Below are 19,507 nucleotides of genomic sequence, written 5' to 3' on the forward strand. Positions count from 1 at the left end.
ATGGGTTATCGGTGATACTGGGGTTCTAGCGTGGCGCATGATATGGCGTTTACAGTGCTTGGGGTAGAGGGGCTGCATGTTTCGGACAAAGACCAAGTGCAAGTCGAGCGCTTTGGTGTTGGATGCCTGGGAATGAGCATCCCGTCCACGAAACGATGAGCTTCTAGGGCATGAGAAGAGATGACGATTTGCCTCCAGAATTCTACGCCACAGACTTGGGTTTACAGCTCCGAAACTGCGACTATGACGACTGACTTGCCCTTCCAGTCACAGTGCCGCAAATCGATCAATGCTTGCGAAAGTCGAGAGCGCCTGCATACTAAACACAGAATCGAAAAACTTTTTCGGTAGACGCAATCCCTACTCTCATCATTCCTGCCGAATAGCCTCAACTTCAAGCTCAACAGTCATAGCCTCAAACGCCAATCTCGGCACACTCAACGCCGTCCAAATAGGCCTATGCCCCGGAATCCGCTTCCTGAGCTTCTCAACCAAATACTCCCAATGCACCCCAATATCAACCTGGTAGCTCCTCAGGCAGTAGACCTAAAAAAAATCCCCATCAACCCAAGCACGAACAAAATTCAGGGGAGCACGAACATCTTCCCAGCCTCTCAAGCCGGCGGCTTGCAGGACTCGGTCCACGTTGTCGAAGGCGTTGTCGATCTGTGCGCGAGAGTCGTATTGCGATAGGTTGCCTTCGTTGTCCCAGCCGCCTTGGCCGGAGCATTTGACGATGTTGCCGAGGATGACTGCTTGGGAGTAGTGGCCTAGATCGCTGTGCTTCTCGCCGGCGCCTTTTTCGTTGATGTAGTGCTGGGATGACATGATGGGGAGGGGGGCTGGAGGTGTTTGGTGCTGGTGGGAAAGGGAGTGGCGTTCTTTTCGTGGTTGTACAAGAAAGTGGTAGTAGCGCGTTACAAGCGGTATATATATCTACTTCGGCGTCAGTGGAAAAAGTTGAAGAAGATGACCTCACCGGTCCTTGAGTTTCTCCAACATTTTTAAACCCATCTCCAACTCTTGGCTTCCCCGACGGGGAAAGTTGGAGGCGGCACATTGGCATGAAACCTGGCGAATACGTGGCTGGGCATCCGGATTTCGAGCTCTCCAGCACCCATGAGTATTTCCAGCAAAGAGAAAGCATTCTTAACCTGGATCTTCGGGCTTCCGGATGGTGACGATAGGCTGAAGACGAGAAAGCGTTTCAACAGTTGAAATGTGGCTGCAAGAAAAGAGAAGAAGACACACTTTCAGGAGACCGTCATATCCAGTCTACAACTCTTCAAATCGCAAAAAGCTCACGCCTGACTCGCTCTGCCCACCTCATCAGGCACACCCAAATGCTGCGCCCCATGCTCCCTCACACTGCCCACCGAGAACTGCACCTCCTTCTTGATAATCATCTTCGTACTCTCATCGCTCGCGATACTACTCGCATCATTCCCAGGCAAACGCGAATTCCCCCTCGTCACCGTCGTCTCATTATTACTCGGATCCGGACGCCAGCTATCATCCTCCCCCGTCACATCATGGCTCCTCGAACTCTGTGTCGTGCTCGTCGGTATGATCTTCTCTTTCAAAGCGGAGATGCGATTCCTCGATGTGAGGGAGGATAGGGCAAAACTCCCGCTTTTGGAGTTGCTGTGGCTGTTCTTGCTGCCGGTGCCGATTTGTGAGCCTCCGAGGACCGTGCCGCTGCCGATGGCGCCGAAGTTGGTTGCGAAGCCTGCGAGGAAGGGACGGAGGCAGGGTACGGTGGCGGTGATGATGTTGTAGAAGATTTCGACTTGGGTGAGGATGGAGGCGGGGACGCCATCGAGGGTTGGGTCGGGGGATTGGAGTTCTCTTTTGAGGTAGATGAGGCGGATGATTATGATGGCGATGATGCTGGTAGTGTGTTAGCCATGTTGAGCAACAATGTTCGCTGTAGACTCACGGCAGGCGAATGCCGAATGCTAGGACTACTCGCCCTTTGTTCTTAGCCTTGGTGTGGAGACCATGGACGAGGAGGATGCTGATGAAGAAGAGCGATAGCTCGGTGACGATATCGAAAGCCGCGACTGCAGACCATTGCGCGGCGAGTGAAGGGAAATTCTTCTCGAACTGCAACCATGGTTGAGAAACATCGCAGCGCAAAGCTGAGAGAAAGATGGAGATGAAGCCCATTACGCAGCAGCCACCGAAGATGCTCCATGCAACGATCTGGTGCATTCGTTCCGCGATGATGCGCTTGAACAGTAGCACGACACTGATCTTGCCGGCATAGATTGAGAGGACGTAGAAGATGTCGGCTGCATAGCCTAGCTGATCATCGGTCAGCTTGATGGTTTGCAGCAGACTCAATACGGCGGCCTTACCCTCTGGACAGTCAACAGTTGTTCCGGGTTCAAGAGCTCCAACGACGTGCCGAATCCACCGCTGACTTCAACAAATACCAGCAAGCATTGTATGGTTGCAAGTATGGTGGCAGCAGCCAGCGCATGGTCGTCATATGTCCATGGAGGTGCCACCCGTGTTCGTATGTAGGCTCTGATGGCAAGGGTGATCAGGATCACAGTCAAGCCAAAGCCATTGCAGATGTGTATACCAGCCCCACGGTGGTTACCATCGAAGGGTAATATAGGCTTCTTGTAACCATCGGGAAGGTCAGAGGGAGCCGATGAGGCAATTAAGTAAAGTGTCGTGTCAGTCGTCAAGCGTTAGGGTGTTTATGAGTGTGTTAGCAACACAGGGGCAGCCAGTGCCCACATTGAAGGTTGTTCAGTCTTTGGTGAAGTCGCACATCGTGAGCGCTCGAGCACGAAGTTCCCCAGAGCATGCCGATGGAGTGCTTCGGTGAGGCTGCTGAGAGCAATACCCGACGAAATGGGGATGCTTCTCGGGTAGAGCGAGATCGGCAATGGCAACAGGGTACACTATTGGGCCACACGCAAGGAGGTTGTAAGGCATCATATCCTTACCTAGAAATGCATATTGGGAACGGTGGAGCTTGCGTAGAATCCTCGTCTCGAGTTAACCCCGAGCCGTGAGGTGTGAAGTCGCCCTTCTCGTTGTGAACTTACTTCGAGTCGTGCAAAGTCGCTTACGCAAAACCTTTTGAAGTCTCATGAGGACTTTTCCTCTGTTCCGAAAAGGTAGCGAAAGGTGTGGTGGACGACCGCAGTCAAAATCTGGTGTGTTGTGACGAGGATGTCGTCACAAATTGCTCCAGGTTGAAACCCATCGAATAGACTCATTGTGACTCCCCTGGTCGAAGCCGGGTTTGGCAGTAGCGCTTGTCCGATCTGTTTTGGCAATGCGCAAGAAACGTGGCAGCGACAGGCTAAATCGAATGGATGGTACTTGTAGTCGAGCCACTGTCACCCGAATGTTCGTCGACTGGCTCGTGTAACGGCCCAGCTTTTGCGCATCCTTGTGCTAGGATTTGTTCTCTGAAGATACGAGGGCTGCTGTGTCCCACGCTGCGACGGCGAGATTGTCTTCAACAATCATTTGTTGGAGGTGCGTGCTCGGGGAAGGGCACGGTTCGTGCGCTCCTCCTCGCGGCCATGCCATGGGTTTTCGTCGCTCGCACGGGGCATTTGCAGTAGATGCATGATCTATGGTGAATAGAGAAATTCGGCAGACGATCTTGGTGGATGAGATGGAGACGAAGTGGAACGAGTTCAAGGATTGCAAGAGCAGGTGAGGTCGGAGCATGCCGTAATGGTCTTGGCGTTGAGAGACTTCACTTCTCCAACGGCCGTTCTCTTCTTCTTCAACAACAACATCCGCCAAGATGGTCCAATGGCCAAAGTCATCGAGGCTACCAGCTACTATGATGTACAGAATTCAAGCTGCGCGGAGGCCAGAAGAGGGAATGTCTCGCAGTGCTTGCACGAATCACCAACGCATTGCCGCCGCGGGCCCACGTCGATGATCTACATGCTAATGTGCTCATGCATACCCGCTCACCACGCGATATCCTTGGCCATTCCTCTTGAATTGTCATCTCCGTTCGTGTTCACATGGCCGCAGGGAATCTCGTTGCACGTGCGGCACGGCGAACTTCGACGAAAACCCATCTCTCCGCACCGAGCGTCTCTTTCCCGATGTCGTTGGTCTGTTGCAGGAAATGCACGACTTCGTCGAGTGGTGCTTAGCTGCGGCAGAAGGCAGGCTTTTTGAACCTCATGCCAAGGTAGTTTCGAACGAACCTTGCTGTCTTCTCTTTCTTTAACAAGCATTCCTTATCACACCATTCTCTCCAGGCGACTTTCGTTTCAGGCGCAAGTTTGACGTCCGTGTGGTTCTTACTTTGCTGCGGTGGCGAGGAACCTCTACGTTCGCTACCAAGCTGGCGGAAGCATGGCATCCTCTTCGTCGTCTCCGACGTTCCTGACACCGGAGCCTAAAGGCACCCCACCGCAGGTCGAGACGACATGCAGCTCCGAAGGAGCCATTGACGACGGCGATGACGGCTTTGAGTTGCCTGAGTATGCTGTCAAGAGAAAACGGCAAGGAACGGAAGCGGACAGACGTGAAATGTCTGCTCTGGGGCGAGTGCAGCAACTACGGGTTCGCCTGATACCAACAGATCATTTTGGCTCTGACTGACCTGGAGTAGCGAAACTTCCACTTCCTATCCATAGTCGGCCTCGGTTGTACCCTCATCGCCACATGGGAGGTGCTGTTGACGACGATCACATCGGTACTTACCAACGGAGGAACGGCTGGTGTCATCTGGGGCTTTATTGTCGTGGTCTTTGGGTTCGCCTTCGTTTACATGTCAATTGCGGAGATGGCAAGTAGTAAGTTGATTCCTTTGACGTCGTGGTAGACTGTCTCCAAGCATTGACACTCAACGGCTGTGCCACGTCTCCTTTTCTGGAGAAGCCTGACTTGTCGCAACGACCAATGAATGTGGCACTAGTGACTTAGAAACTAACTTTTGGCAGTGGCACCAACGAGCGGCGGGCAGTAAGTATTGACTGGCACCATGCAACAACTATCCCAGTAACTGTGCTAATATTTCTTCAGATACCACTGGGTCTCAGAGTTTGCGCCGAAGCCTGCGCAGAAGTTCTTGTCTTACATTGTAGGCTGGCTCTGCTTCACTGGCTGGCAGTGTGCTATTACATCGATCACATACCTCGCGGGAACCGTCATACAAGGCTTGATCGTTCTGAACAACCCTGGATATGTCTTCCAGAACTGGCACGGGACACTTTTAGTCATCGCAGTGGCCACATTCGCAATCATTTTCAATACGGTCTTGGCCAAGCGTCTACCACTGGTCGAGGGCCTTCTTCTAGTACTTCATGTCCTTGGACTCTTCGCGATCATTATCACGCTTTGGGTGCTGGCCCCGACCGCCAATGCCAAAGACGTGTTCACAACATTCACCAATGCTGGCGGCTGGAACTCCGAAGGGACCAGTTTCATGGTCGGACTGCTAAGCCCCATGGTATCGATGATTGGTTTCGACTGCGCGGTGCATGTGAGCGAAGAGGTCAAAGATGCTGGACGAACGGTACCGAAAGCTATGCTCTGGTCAGCGGGATTCAACGCCTGTTTGGGATTCGTCATGGCAGTCACGATGTGCTTTACCCTGGGCGACGTGGACTCTATTCTCAATTCTGCTACAGGATGCCCTTTCATCCAGGTCTTCTACAACGTCACAGAATCATACGCTGGAGCATCGATTTTGACAGTTATCGTCATACTCACGCTGTGCGCCTCGGCCATTGCTGAGATCGCAACGGCTTCGAGGCAACTGTGGTCTTTTGCCCGAGACCGAGGAATGCCTGGGCATCACTGGCTCGCTCACATTACTCCCGGATGGAACATACCACTCAACGCGGTTCTGGTCAGCTTGCTCGTGACAAGCCTGCTGTCGCTTATCAACATTGGTTCTTCCGCTGCATTGAATGCAATTCTGGCATTAACGACCGTCAGCCTTCTGACATCGTACATTATCGTCATCGCATTGGTCCTGCTGAAACGGATTCGAGGGCAACCTTTGCCGCACCGACGATGGAGCCTAGGAAAAGCTGGAATGGCAGTCAACATCATTGCAATCTGCTGGCTGCTGGCTGTATATGTCTTCATGTTCTTCCCAACAGCAACACCAACAGATGCTGAAGGAATGAACTGGGCCATTGTCATGTTTGGCGGGATCATGATCATAGCGACGGGCTACTACTTTTTCAGAGGACACAAGCACTACGTGCCGCCAGTCTCGCTGGTGAAGAGGGAGGAATATATGTACCAGGATTGAAATGAAAATCCGCCAGCATCATGAAGTGTTTCGCGGCTTTCACCGCTCGATTCATCAATTGTCCAGATTCGAGACCAGTCTTGAAGGCGAACTTCGGAACATCTTGCTAAATTTACCTCAATCTGCTCCACTGCAGCCAATCATATCCTCTCAACACGGCCTGCACGGCACGTGAGCTTGGACGTGACTCTGCGCAGCTTCGACGCGAAGGATTGGTCTATCACTTCTTCACGACAAGCCTAGCCAAAGACAGGCGGCGGCCACGTACCACTGAGGCCACAGAAGGCGATTACTGTTGAACCTTTGGACTTACATATAGGCAGGCGCAGCACCCTGAGAACGATCAAGCTTCTGTGCCTGTGCCGCAGCCTGGTGCAACTTCACAAGGTGAGCTCAGCTCGCTATCGCGTTATTTACTCTCTCTGTTCTGCACTTTGTCTGGCAGTCCTATCCATTCATTCACAGCATACCGAACGCCTGTCAACAGTATCGATATGACAGCAGATTACAAGCATGCTGCTGCAGCAGTGCCAGCTTCTACGACTGGGACCACCAGCCGTTATCGCGACGAACCCGATGCCGTCTCCATGCACACAACTCGAAGCGACTACGAATATGACGATGTTCCTCAATTGCCGTCCTATGACGAGAGCGTATCTGGCGACTCCTCAACCCGACCGAACGATGCTCACGACTATGCGGACCCGCCTCCCCTGGACGAATACCGAGTGATAGCGCCGCCGGATAACAACTGGCGTGGACGCAGCAAGGGAGTTTCGCCTACCAAAGCCGTGGGCTCAGAGACCAGTATACGGATGGAAGATCGCTTGCTCGACGCACGAACGTTAGAAGGTTACATCAGAACCTACCTCAGCCTGCTTCCCCCGAGACCAGTCGTGAGAATTCAAGGCTGGCATTGGAAGACGAAGAAGAAGGACAATAAGAAAGAGCAAGAGCGCGTGTACGATTTCGATATTGTTATGAGTCTCCAAGCATACCTGCCGACTTCCCAGCGCGAGGAGGAAGGATTCTGGGCACGGAATATCGCTACCAATGGAGACAAGCGACATCGTGGCTCAGTCTTCAAAGTGCGCGCCAAGGGTTACAAGCAGGATATCGAGGTCGGCACCGAGGAAGCTCCAGATCTTAAAGCTTGGTGTGAAGACTTCTGCAACTCGAAGAGCACCCTGAAAGTCTTCCGGCTTTCTCGCAACGTCACCGGGATGATCACCAGCGAAATCAGCGACCGCATTGTCCCCCTGATCCGATCCACCCACTACAGAGGACACATCGACATCACCTTCCCCATAGCCGACAGACACGTCGACATCTACAACCCACACTGGATCAACTCCGCCCGTATCTCCTGGGTCAGATGGATCTTCTACCTCACTTTCCTCTGGATCTTCACCTGGCCCATTCTCTTCTTCTTGACGAAATGGTGGACAGTCTGCGACGTCGAGTTCCGCTGGTCAACATGGGCCGCCGACGGGATGAAGAAGTTCGCCACGATCTCGGAAGAATCTTGGGTGAACCAACACGCAAACTTGATCCGGAGCCTTGTACTGGAGAAATTCCACGGCGATGGCACGGATATGCCTGTGAATGTGGATGTTGAGGGGAGGATGAGGAGGGCGAGCGGTGAGGTTCCGCAGACGGGGAACAGGAATGTTGATGCGGCTGTGAGCTTTATTTCGGGGAGTGTCAGTGCGTGGAACACGCTTAATGGACGGTCGACGCAGAGTGGGTGGGGTGCGGATTCTTAAAAGACATCGACAGGGTAGTGGATTGGAGTATTGCAGGACTCAGGGTGACTGATCTTTAATGGCAGATATGTGAGAACGGCAGCGACCGGAATGAGAAGAACTTGTTGATCAAGCTCGCAAAAACTTGTACGATACAGCCCGGCACTGAAATACCAAATCGCTACATGTGTCAAACAGATGAGTTTCCTGCCTTTCTTACGAGTCGACGATTTGGCTTCTTACCGCCGGCGCTCAGCCTTGGCCAAATCTTCTGTTGCTGCACGCGAGATAGCGGCTGGATCTTCCAAGCTAACGATACGATCGACAACCTGTCAGACCAAAGTCTTCCCTATCTCAGTGATTGTGCAGCCATTACCGGATTTCCACAATGCACCGCATCTTTCACTTCGCTTCAAGGGTCTTCTTTGGAGGACGATCTATGCCGAGTGCGATGAATGTTCACTATCTCGCCGGCGGCCATCCATCGATAGGCCAGCGACACCGTGCATCATCGACATGCGCTCGCTATATGGGCGCCATCGCCTCGATATGGTAAAATGCAAACATCTACGACCTCAAGCGCGAACCTCTGGAATTTCTACTTGGTAGCTGACCGCAGCGAACAACAATGGCCGACGAGAAGAAGCACGACATGGTCTCGTCCATATCACCAGAACAAACCGACATCGACACCGGCACCATAGAGCCCTTGAAACAAGACGCCACCCATCACGAGGACGAAGTCTTCGGCGCAGCAGACGGCTCCAACAAAGTCAACTTCCGCACCGTCGGCTGGCTGCGCGCCAGCATGTTCCTCATGAAGCAGACATTCGCCACGGGTGTCCTCTCCATGCCCTCGGCCATGTACTTCCTCGGCGGCGTGGCCTCGCCCATCTTCATCATCTTCTGGGGCGTGGTGAACACCTACTCGGCGTACATCCAGGGGCACTACAAGCTGGCGCATCCGAAGATGCACACGATTATCGACGGCGCGGAGATTTCCGTTTTGCATCTTAGCGGGAGTAATTTCTGGGCGAAGGTGGCGAAGATTGTGTCCGAGGTGTTGTATTTGTTTGCTTGGTTGCTTTGTGTTGGGTTGGCGGTTCTTGCGATCGGGACGGCGTTGAATGCCATCACTAGTCATGGCACGTGCACTGTGGCTTTCAATGTGATTGCGTTCATCATATCGACGGCGGCAGGGAGTATTCGAAAGATCCACGGACTCGGGATCATCCTCTGGGTTGGGTTCGTCTCTGCCCTCGCATCGGTCCTCATGGTCGTCATCGCCGTGGCCATTCGATCGCGACCTGCCTACGCTCCCAAGACCGGGCCCTATGATCTAGGCTTCCAAGCAGCTGCCCCTGCTGGGACGACATTTGCGCAGGCATGGGCCGCTAGTATCGCCATCTACGCCTCGTCAGCCAACACAGCGGGCTACGTCCCAGTAATGAGCGAGATGCGACGACCGCAAGATTTCTTCCGAGCTCTTTACGTCTCCAGCGCCTTCGTCAACGCAGCATACCTCTCCCTGGCCATGGTGATGTACGCATACGCCGGAGAATGGGTGACGAGCCCATCGCTCGGCTCTGCAGGGCCTACCATCAAATTGGCTGCCTACGCCGTGGCGCTGCCCGGCCTCATCGCCGTCGGCATGATCTGCATCCATGTCCCAGCCAAGACCCTCTTCGTCCGCGCCCTACGAGGTAGTCACCACCTCACTGAGAACACCAAAACCCACTGGGTGGTATGGATAGCCTGCACCCTGAGCTGCGGTTTCATCGGCTGGCTCCTAGCCGTCGCCATCCCCTTCTACACCAGCCTCGTCAGCCTGATCGGGTCGCTGGGCTTCGGACCCTTGGGCGTGGTTCTGCCGCCGGTCTTGTGGTTCTCGCTCCACGTTGAGTACTGGAAGGGTTCTGTGAAGCAGCGGGCGCTGGTGTGGTTGCATGTGGGCATGTTTCTGATGGGCTTGTTCCTTTCCATCGGAGGCACGTATGCGAATATTTCGAATATTGTGGATCAGTTCAAGGCGGGGAAGGTCGGGACGGCGTTTTCGTGCGCGGATAACAGTGCGACTGTTGTTGGTGGTTGAGTGATCTTGAACTAGGTCGTTGTTGGTATCGATACAAATATAGAGTGAATGAAGGCTTAAGAGATGCTCGAATCACTGATGATGTTCTTGGAAACACAGGTGACATTTGAGTCAACCCAACTGATGGAGGACTTCAGCTGGAGGATAGAGTAGACTCGAAGCACCCTTCAATCGTGTGAGAAGATACATCGTCCGTTCATTAGTCGCTGGATTCTGGGGATGCCGCTGATGAAGCTCGGACCATGCGCCAAGATTCAGCTGATGGCATGTGATTTTGGCGACAGCGTGTTCCCATATGTCGCCCCGGTATTGGACGGCACTACGACTCACCCCATGGCATAACCGACAGCACGACCTGACGGCATTATTCTCAATGCCACGACCCCACCGGCGGCCCAAAGAATCCACTCTCCGGTATTGCTTTCCACGCACTCCCGTTGCCATCAGCAGTGTTCGCATATACAGTATTGCCCCACCAGTCGGGGAAAGAGTAGCCTGGATAGCTGACCGCGAAGAAGATGATGATGCCGGAGATGGCGGTTCCGACGTCGAGCCCGGCGGCAAGAATGTAGTTGTATTTAGCCCACCAGGCGAAGAACTGTGCGACTTATTAGCAATGGGGATATTAGATGTGTGTGGAAGATACCTTGTCTTTGATCAAATGATTGAATATGAGATTGACTATCGCCCAGGACGAGTAATTGATTCCTGTCTGCGAATTGTCAGCAGGGCACACTTCGCAATAAGTCTCCTGACCTTACCGCTGGTGGTACGTTGTATGTTCCGGCTGTGAATCAAAGTCAGTAGAGCACACAGCAAGCACAGGATCGGTCCAAGACGTACTGAAGATCAGCGGCCAGTTGACCTTCCTAAGCCAGTCTTTCTTGGTGTACTTCCACGCCGCCCATGTTACGATCGGCGCAAGCGCTCCGATCCAGAAGAAGTGCAACAAGCCGCTGTAAATCCTGCCGACGCTGTAGAGACGCTTTGGACCTACGAGACCCCAGATGACCGACGAAGAGAAAATCGTACGGCCGTTGGGACACGTGAATGCGTTGGCCTAACTCGTGAGCTTGACTTCTCCGTCGAGAGAGTTTTGGGTTACGTACCTGATCAGAGCTGCAAACATCGTCGATATTGCCAAGCATCCACAAAGTCACACCCGTCTGCGTGAGGGAGCCAAGGATACAGGCATAGCCCTGTGCGAGCCAGACTGTTCTTGGTGCAATCTTGAAGTAGTGACCGAGCTTCTGGTCTTGGGCGAAGAAGATGCCTTGAGCCACGACGTCCTCGGAGAGGGTTTTGAACTGCGATTTGGTCAGCGTTGTACGGCGGTGAACATAGTCGACAGAACTGCCGAGATACGTACAACCATATTGGCGAGCGGCTTCCCAGCGAACATATACCCGCCCTAGGGATGTCAGTACGGTCGTATCACAGCATGTGACACTCAAAATCTTACTATGAATTCGGCAAGAACGTTCTGCGGTACTGTCAGCAACATGCACGTAGCAGTGGAAAAGAAGACTCACCAACTGGTTTGCGTTGACATTAGTGATTCCTTGAACCAGACCGCACGGTACCATGTATATGGCTGGGATGACCAAGGCTAGGAAGACACCATACACAGGCAGCTCTGTGTTGTACACTTCCGCAAGGACGATGGAAAGCGCAGTGAAGATGACAAGTATGATGGCATTCCACCACCAGGGCACTTTCTTGTAGCTGGAAGTCAATGTTAGTGAGCACGGGGCGGTGACAGTACCCTGTAACGTACGATCTCATTAACCGCCCATGGATGTCGAGTTTTCCTCGGCCTCGAAAAGTCTCGTAGATATCGGTGCCGTGCCATAGATAAGCTGCCGACAGGGGCCAGTCAGTAGAAGCTCGCAAAATGTGCAAGTACGGAGTTCGAAGATGCTTGAACTTCGACGGGCAGCAGGCTTCCTTCAGACCTGGATGGAGTGCTTATTTCGACCTCACTCCTCCTCAAGCTGCTGCCTGAGAAGCCTGCAATGTATCTGTCAAGAAGAAATGCTAGTAGACTCACTATGAACGAGGACTGTCATGATTGAGGCAAAGCTAAGCCCGTAAACAAAAGCAAATGTGGCACTCAGATATGGTGGAGAGTACTCCGCATATGCTGTTGGGTCGAGTGTCCCGGACGATGTTAGGATGTTAGTGACGTTATAGTCGGCCCCGGTATTGTCGTATACATCCGCCGTCATCATTGGAAGATAAGCAGTGTACCAGGTGTTTGTGTAGTAAATGCCTCAACTAGTGTCAGCTGACGAGAATCTCAGTATTCGAAACAATGTCTCACCTGGAACAATCACCCAAAATGCGAACACGAAGCCGAGGAACACATTGATTGCAGCCCAAGAGGGGGACAAGAGCGGGTTGGTGTTGTATGCCACCTGGGACCAGTCGAACGTCAGGGGAAACATACCCAAGCCGGTTTCCATCCTGTAATACGTCAGATTGGCGGCGAGCCTCGGACAGTTATGATCTTCCACTCACCCAAAGAGTTGGTTGACGACCACATTTTTCGGGACAATCCAGCATATCCATGTGAAATAACTCAACGCAACGAACATCAATCCGGGGAACCAGTACCAGACGAAAGCACACGTCATGACGATCAAGAAGAACTTGATACGAGAAATCTTCCAGCCGTTGGCAACCGCATTAGCCCGACTGTGCAGGCTGTTTAGCAAAGCACAATTTCCCAACACACCAGGCCAGATAATGCTCGCTGGTTCGACCAGCCATTGATGGCATAGGCCGGCAACACCGAATCCGAGCACCTGACAGCACATCACCACCAGAACGCTGAAGCCTGCTGGCAGCTTGAACCCGTAGAATTTGATGGCTGCTTGGATGACGCCCGCAGCGTCAGCGCCTCTGTCGAACAAATCAGTACGTTTCTCCTTGGTTACCAGTGTCAATAAATCATTGGATACCCCGCGAAGCCGATGGTAACGTTACTCATGATAACGATCAGCGCGTGCTCCTTGATGTTGAAGTGCCGGTCTGGGTTGATTCGCCATTTCCCGAAGTACGGCATGTTCACCTCCATGATTGGCAAAACATATGCAAGGAAGACGCCCATAGGAAACGCCAGAAGCTCTGCCACAATTGAAACAATATGCACGGCTGGATACCGCAGCGAGAAAAACTGGTTGACGCCAGCTCCGATGAGCACCCATATTGTTCCAAGAATCCACATTCGAAGAGTGTTGACTGGAATACTGGGATCATCGGTCTCTGGAACGACAGCCCGCACCTCTGGATACGGCGAAGTATCGTCGTCCACATCCTTGATCTCATCGTCCTGCAGGACGTGTGCGACGTCAACTTCGATCTCCTGCAAGTGGCCCTGTTGAACGTCGAGGGGCTCGACATTATCCTTTGCGGGCATTTTCTCAGCGGAGCCAGCGTCGCTCTCCACGGCCTTGCCCGAGTGATCAAGGGTATTCATCTGGACTCCGTCTGTATCCCGTCTCTGGATCGTCCATGGCCGGCGAATGCGGTTCATCTTGATGTCGCAACACTCTCGAGCCTAGCTCGGTCCAGAGAACCAGCGACCGTCATCATGCGGGCATGCAGGGCCCTTTGTAGCTCTTCACGGCATGCCACCATCTCTCCAACGTAGGGCGACATTCTCGTACAGGGTATTACGCCACAACATGTCTTATCAGAGCTTCGCGATGCTTGTTACGTTGAAGATACAGGACGGCCAATCGTCCGTGATTCTTGCCCGATCGCCAAGCGAAAGAGGGCAAGTGAATGGGAGTCGGCCACGCTAGCTGTGATCCTGCGAGCATGAAGCGGATCAGGGTCTGCACAGAGGGCTGACTGCCTTATCTTGCGTCGGAATGTTCACAATAGGTAGTCGTCAGCAGAAAGGTGATCAAAAATATTGGTTTACCAGACTCGGCTTGAGATTTCAGACTCTGTGCCTTTTCTCTCAGCTGCCTCGATCTGGTCTAGACTGTGGGGTATGAAATCTGAGACCGACTCTGCGGACGTCCGAGTTCCCGGACTTCACCTCAACCTCTCAGATCTTCTTGCTCATCCATCCTCTACAACGCCAACGAGAGTTCCGCCATCACGTATCGCAGTATTATGCAGCATAAAGTCGCTGTGTCAGGCCGGAGCCAAGTTAGATTACGTCGAGAACCACTCAGGCTATGTTGCAGGCCTGCGCGCTGGAGACTTACCACGAACGCTGATAGATGCATTTCAAACTTTTACTTCAAGTGGATAGACCATTAGTCGGTTTCTTAAGTATCCTCAAGTCCGAGCATTGCGAGAGCGTCCTTCCACAGTCTCTTCTCTCCCTCGATATTGTACGCCCACGGAGCGTACCCATCGTCCTTCAGCTCCGGCTTTCCCTGATCGGCCTCCACTGCACTCGCTGGACCTTGCACCGCACATTTGGCAATGTATTTACCAGCCAAAGGCTCGAAGTCCTTTACCAGCGCAGCATAAACGCTCGTCGTAGCGCCTTGCTCTACACTCATCATGTTCTTTGCAATGACGGGGTCGGCCTTCATCTTAGCCAGCTGCTCCAGGTTGAAATGTGTCTGCAATCCACTCCAAATACCTCCAGGGTGTAAGCTAATTGCATGCAGTCCATGCTCTCCGTAACGTCTTTCGAGCTCGTTCGCAAACCAGATATTTGCTGCCTTGGCTTGACCGTACGCAGCGCCGGCATGGTATGAGTTGGGTTCAGTGAAGTTATAGTCGTTGAAGCGGACTCTTCCATACCGATGTCCTTTGGATGAGAGGGAGATGATGCGGGACGGAAAGTCTGAAGCTGCAGACGCAAGCAAAGCTGACTTCAGGAGTTGAAAGAGGTAGAAATGGCCAATGAAGTTGGTGCCGAACTGAGTCTCGAACCCATCTTCGGTCTTGCCCTCTGGAGTCATCATCACACTGTCGATCATTAGTATTTATCAAGCGTCGTGAGGTTTACGTCGTCACTTACCCAGCATTGCAAACAAGAAGGTGCAGATTTCGACTTTGTTCAAAGAACTGGCTCGCGGCCTTGCGGATGGATTCCAAACTATCCAATTCCATGTCCAACAACGTTATGCGGCCTCCTTTCGTCGTGGCTTCAATTTCATCGACGGTTGCTTGACCTTTGGCGATGTCCCGAACAGTGCCGAAAACGTGAGCGCCTGTAGCATACAGCGCCCGAAGTGTCTCAACGCCGATGCCAGACGATACACCCGTCACCAGGAATGTCTTGTCGCCTAATTTGCCCACAAGATCCAGATCCTGGACGATCTGCATAGCAGTTGGGCGTTCATCGCCAGGACCGTTTGGGTTGTTGTAGGCGTTTTGGTATTGTGCCATTGCAGATCTCTTTCGTGTAGGCTCGACAATAGATGGGAGAGAACGACAAGGAAAAAGTAACCTTAGGTGTCGCAGGTTCACACTTTTGTGCCATGTTATTCTCTGGTTCTATGTGCTGTTCTCCGGTGATAATTCCGATATTCCGTTCGCCTACTGCATAATAAGGTTGAGAGAGGCTGAAGCCTAACCGCTGCCGATTTCGGGCTCGCAGAAACATGAGGTCCATGTGGATGATACTTCAAGACGCCGTAGTATTTGCCTTACTTGGACCTGCTATGGGCTGGTGAGAGCTTGCTATTTCCAAACATTCACGTAATGACGAACTGGCTGCTAAGGAAAAGTTGAGACCAGTCCTCATCATCGGCTTGATTTGCTAACTTTGAATAGATGGCAGATAATTTCACGTTGCAAATAAGCTTCTTGAAAGACTTTGATGACACAGAGGATCGACTGGATAGTTCGCTAGGGCTGAATTTATCCATGTGACGCCAAGCATTGCAAGTGAATGTCAGCTTGTACGCCATGCAGTGTTCGGACATCAGGCATTCGACCGACTGTGCGGGCGGTCGATTTAACACCTCGCTGTCGATTTTGCCATGAAATCAGAGATTCAGACAACATCATGCCCTCAGAACCGAGTATTTAGACGAGCTCGAATATGCAGAAGCGACGGCCGTCTGGACATTGTTGCACAAGTTCTTTATGTGAAGCTCTAAATGCGCCTATGGACGTAAAGTTTCTCAAACTTCCTCCATCAGTACTCTCATTCGAAACCAGCAACTATCGACACTCTACCCAGACTTCACTCTGGCCTCGATGACACCTTCCAAACCCGCCTTCGCCGGCCAGATTTTTACGATCTCAAGTCCAGCGCTCTCGAGCAACGTATACCATTGCTGCGAGCTGCGTTCCATCCCCGAAGCATACATGAACATGAGGAAGTCCAGAGCCGCAGCTCGACGATCAGCACCGGTGTCAGGAAGGATATAGTCGTCGATGAGGATATGAGAATAGTCTGGATCCATTGCTTTGACAATATTCGACAGGATCAGGTTGCAATTCTTGTCGGACCAATCGTGCATGACCTGCCTCAAGTAGTAGATTCGAGCACCTGTTCGTCAAGTCAGCAACCTCGAGATCGAATTCCGACTGTGAGTACACACCTTTCACAGGCTGCTCTTTGAAGAAGTCATGAGGGATGACCTCAACGCCCTCTGGAGCTGTAGCTTTCTCAAATGTCTGCAGCAAGTCTTCCAGAACGAACCTTCCTGGCAGGTCTGAATGCTTTTCCCTGAACTTGGCAACCTCGTGTCCTATTCCGCCACCAACGTCAACGATCAACGCAGCGCCCTTGTCAATCTTCAGTTTGTTGGCCTTGAGCTCCTCTCTGGCTGGATACGTCTCGAACCACTGTGGTGCCGTCACCGACCTGCGGATCGCCATGTAATCGTCGAAAGCCTCCTTCTGCTCCTTGTCGTGCTGGAAGTATTCGAACAGTGGACTTCCATAGGCAAACTCGAAGGGACTGACTTCTCCAGGCTTGTCTGGGAATTGACATAGCTTGCCCTTGCGGATCATCTCGATCAGTCTGCTGCCTGTCGTAAAACCCAGGTCTGTATGGTGTTTCTCTCCGCCAATGCCGCCTGCACTGGTGATCAACTCTGTTGTGGCATTGCTCGCATAAGCCGCTGGTCCGGTCTCGTCGACGACACGAGTATACGAGACCAGCCTCATAATTCTGACAATGAACACCTCATCTGCACCAGTCTGTTCGGCGAGCTCAGCCGCGGTGACTGATCGACCCTTCTTCGCGGCTATGGCTTGCAGCACGCCGAGCTCGATAGCTACTCGATTACAGAGGTTCTCAAGATAGTGAAATCGCATTCGCATCAGACGATCGGCTGGCGTTTCGGCGGCATCTCGCAAGAGGTTGATCTCTTTGAGCAGCTTGGTGTGAGCAACTGGATCACCGGACGCGTCTTCTGTGACGGCGGCTTGGACTCTTTGGACTGCTTCCGAGACTGTTGACATGCCTAATTAGAGAGCGTGTTTGGTCTACTCTGCAATAAAAAGGAGGGAAAAGCTAGCAGCAGATTGTCGAGACGTCAAAGCTCCAAGCCCGGATCATGTACCAAACCACGTCCCGAGACGACATGACGCACAACTCCCGGTCTTGTGGTACGGCACAACGATCCTTTCCATACTCTTTAGAGTTGCTGACCCCGACGCCCCGACTTTCTGTCTGTTTCAAGCATTCGTGGCCTATTGCAGGTAAGATTTGCGAGCGCTGTAAGTCGATCTGATCCTCCTACTGATCAACACTGGAGAATTTTGAGAGCTTGAAGGATGCAAGATCCAGAATCAGAAAAGATCTTGATTCATCTTGAACTCCTCTGGTGATGCGTTCATTCTTCAGTCTCTTCTTGTTTTTTACTTCAGTGTTCGAAGATGTCCCACAAGGCTGCGACCGTTGACAAGGAGAAGTCTGAACCCACACAGCACAGTACTGATCAACTCAACAGCAATGGCTACTATCTCGACACGCAGTACCTCGACGGTGACCACAGAGATCTCAAGACCACTGCAGACGGGCACACAGTCCTCATACCACAACCGATAGATGACCCGAACGACCCGTTGAACTGGAGCAATCGCAAAAAGCACCTCATTCTCTTTGTCATCACATGGCTGGCCTTCCTGCCAGATTATGGCAGTTCCATGGGCGCCGTGACTCTGATACCCCAGGCCAAGTAACTCTGCCTTCAAACAATACGGCGATGATCCTGACGAGTCGTTCTCCAGCCAATGGCACCTCTCTGAGAACACAATCCAGCACAACCTGGTCGGCAATCTCTTCTGCCTAGGTATGGGCGGCCTCTTCACCGTCGCATTATCCTCCTACTTCGGCCGCCTACCCGTCCTGCTCTTCTGGCAACTCATGGCCCTCGGGACAGGAATCTGGTGTGCGGCAGCGAAGTCCTTCAACTCCTTCCTCGCCGCGAGGATCGTGAATGGTTTCTTCGCCATTGCGGCGCAAGCGGGCGGACTCATGTGGATTAATGATATTTTCTTCTTCCATGAGCGCCCCAGGAAGATCAATATCTGGTCGGGAGGCGTGATTCTATCGCCTTATCTCGGCCCTTTCACGGCTGCTTTTGTGATTTGGAAGTTGAGCTGGCGGTGGGCGTATTGGATCTATTCGATTCTGAATGGAGTCGGACTTGGTCTGATCTTGCTGATTGATGAAACGCATTATGATCGAGGCATTCCGACAGAGCAGCAGCCGATCTGGAAGTCAAAGGCTTTGAGAATGCTAGGGATCGAGCGACATCCACGGGGAAGTTTCCTGCGCTCCGTGTCGAAGCCTTTCGTAGCCATCTGCAAGATACCAGTAGCACTCATCGTGGTCTATTACTTCCTCAACTTTGCCTGGATCATAGGTGTCAACGCCACCATCTCGACATGGCTCACGACCTTCTACGGTTTCTCGCCCAAAGGTCTCGGCTTGTTCTACTTCTCCGGCATCACTGGCTCGATTCTGGGCGAAGTCTTCGGACACTGGATCCACGACATGATAGGAAGATTCTACATCAAGCGACACAACGGGCGAATCGATCCCGAAGCTCGCCTCATAATCTGCTATCTTGCCGGAGTGTTGATGGCAGTCGGCCTCCTGATTCTCGGCTTCGCACTGCAGTACCACTGGCACTGGGCCTACCTCGCGGTATTTGACGGGATGCAAGTCGCTGGGATCAATCTTGCAACTACCGCTGTCAATGCGTACCTTCTCGACAGCTATCCCGAAGGTAGTGGCGAGGTTTGCGCTTGGATCACTGTTGGGCGTACGCTGGGAGGCTTCATGGCGACATATATCGAGATTCCGTGGGTGGCCGGAACGGGTGCTGCGAAGGTGTTTGGGGTACAGACAGGTATTACCGCTGCTGCTATGCTGATACCATTGTTCTTGCAGCTGTTCGGGAAGAAGTTGAGACAGCTTCAGGGCCCGATGAGGTTCCTCGGCGCCAGAAAGTCAGCCTAAGTCGA

General features: G+C 52.5%; 9 protein-coding genes across 9 annotated transcripts; 4 read left to right on the forward strand and 5 right to left on the reverse strand.

The window, feature by feature from the left end:
- Window positions 1-369: 369 nt before the first annotated feature.
- M409DRAFT_68756 (uncharacterized protein) lies at window positions 370-828 on the reverse strand (the record flags this gene model as incomplete). Its single annotated transcript, XM_033817979.1, has 2 exons — window positions 370-546; window positions 601-828. The coding sequence occupies 2 exons, from the start codon at window positions 826-828 to the stop codon at window positions 370-372; spliced, it is 405 nt and encodes a 134-aa protein (XP_033664051.1).
- A 473-nt stretch (window positions 829-1,301) lies between these two features.
- Window positions 1,302-2,821, reverse strand: M409DRAFT_68757 (uncharacterized protein; the record flags this gene model as incomplete). The annotated part of the gene is made up of 4 exons (XM_033817980.1): window positions 1,302-1,890; window positions 1,940-2,307; window positions 2,361-2,630; window positions 2,786-2,821. 4 exons carry the CDS (start codon window positions 2,819-2,821, stop codon window positions 1,302-1,304), a joined length of 1,263 nt encoding a protein of 420 aa, XP_033664052.1.
- Window positions 2,822-4,350: 1,529 nt separating this feature from the next.
- On the forward strand, window positions 4,351-6,262 carry M409DRAFT_26607 (uncharacterized protein; the record flags this gene model as incomplete). Its single annotated transcript, XM_033808184.1, has 4 exons — window positions 4,351-4,560; window positions 4,610-4,793; window positions 4,941-4,962; window positions 5,023-6,262. The coding sequence occupies 4 exons, from the start codon at window positions 4,351-4,353 to the stop codon at window positions 6,260-6,262; spliced, it is 1,656 nt and encodes a 551-aa protein (XP_033664053.1).
- Window positions 6,263-6,756: 494 nt separating this feature from the next.
- Window positions 6,757-8,028, forward strand: M409DRAFT_68760 (uncharacterized protein; the record flags this gene model as incomplete). The annotated part of the gene is made up of 1 exon (XM_033817981.1): window positions 6,757-8,028. One exon carries the CDS (start codon window positions 6,757-6,759, stop codon window positions 8,026-8,028), a length of 1,272 nt encoding a protein of 423 aa, XP_033664054.1.
- Window positions 8,029-8,635: 607 nt separating this feature from the next.
- Window positions 8,636-10,099, forward strand: M409DRAFT_68765 (uncharacterized protein; the record flags this gene model as incomplete). Its single annotated transcript, XM_033817982.1, has 1 exon — window positions 8,636-10,099. One exon carries the CDS (start codon window positions 8,636-8,638, stop codon window positions 10,097-10,099), a length of 1,464 nt encoding a protein of 487 aa, XP_033664055.1.
- A 370-nt stretch (window positions 10,100-10,469) lies between these two features.
- M409DRAFT_26610 (uncharacterized protein) lies at window positions 10,470-13,637 on the reverse strand (the record flags this gene model as incomplete). The annotated part of the gene is made up of 13 exons (XM_033808185.1): window positions 10,470-10,697; window positions 10,746-10,811; window positions 10,861-10,886; window positions 10,943-11,159; window positions 11,209-11,406; window positions 11,469-11,510; window positions 11,562-11,582; window positions 11,632-11,824; window positions 11,877-11,958; window positions 12,150-12,371; window positions 12,423-12,565; window positions 12,620-13,003; window positions 13,063-13,637. 13 exons carry the CDS (start codon window positions 13,635-13,637, stop codon window positions 10,470-10,472), a joined length of 2,397 nt encoding a protein of 798 aa, XP_033664056.1.
- Window positions 13,638-14,385: 748 nt separating this feature from the next.
- Window positions 14,386-15,463, reverse strand: M409DRAFT_68767 (uncharacterized protein; the record flags this gene model as incomplete). Its single annotated transcript, XM_033817983.1, has 2 exons — window positions 14,386-15,040; window positions 15,093-15,463. The coding sequence occupies 2 exons, from the start codon at window positions 15,461-15,463 to the stop codon at window positions 14,386-14,388; spliced, it is 1,026 nt and encodes a 341-aa protein (XP_033664057.1).
- Window positions 15,464-16,254: 791 nt separating this feature from the next.
- M409DRAFT_26612 (uncharacterized protein) lies at window positions 16,255-17,494 on the reverse strand (the record flags this gene model as incomplete). Its single annotated transcript, XM_033808186.1, has 2 exons — window positions 16,255-16,574; window positions 16,627-17,494. 2 exons carry the CDS (start codon window positions 17,492-17,494, stop codon window positions 16,255-16,257), a joined length of 1,188 nt encoding a protein of 395 aa, XP_033664058.1.
- Window positions 17,495-17,911: 417 nt separating this feature from the next.
- M409DRAFT_57831 (uncharacterized protein) lies at window positions 17,912-19,502 on the forward strand (the record flags this gene model as incomplete). Its single annotated transcript, XM_033813743.1, has 2 exons — window positions 17,912-18,213; window positions 18,266-19,502. The coding sequence occupies 2 exons, from the start codon at window positions 17,912-17,914 to the stop codon at window positions 19,500-19,502; spliced, it is 1,539 nt and encodes a 512-aa protein (XP_033664059.1).
- Between the last annotated feature and the right edge of the window lie 5 nt (window positions 19,503-19,507).

This window comes from Zasmidium cellare, assembly GCF_010093935.1.
Source record: "Zasmidium cellare ATCC 36951 unplaced genomic scaffold M409scaffold_32, whole genome shotgun sequence".
Taxonomy (NCBI): domain Eukaryota; kingdom Fungi; phylum Ascomycota; class Dothideomycetes; order Mycosphaerellales; family Mycosphaerellaceae; genus Zasmidium; species Zasmidium cellare.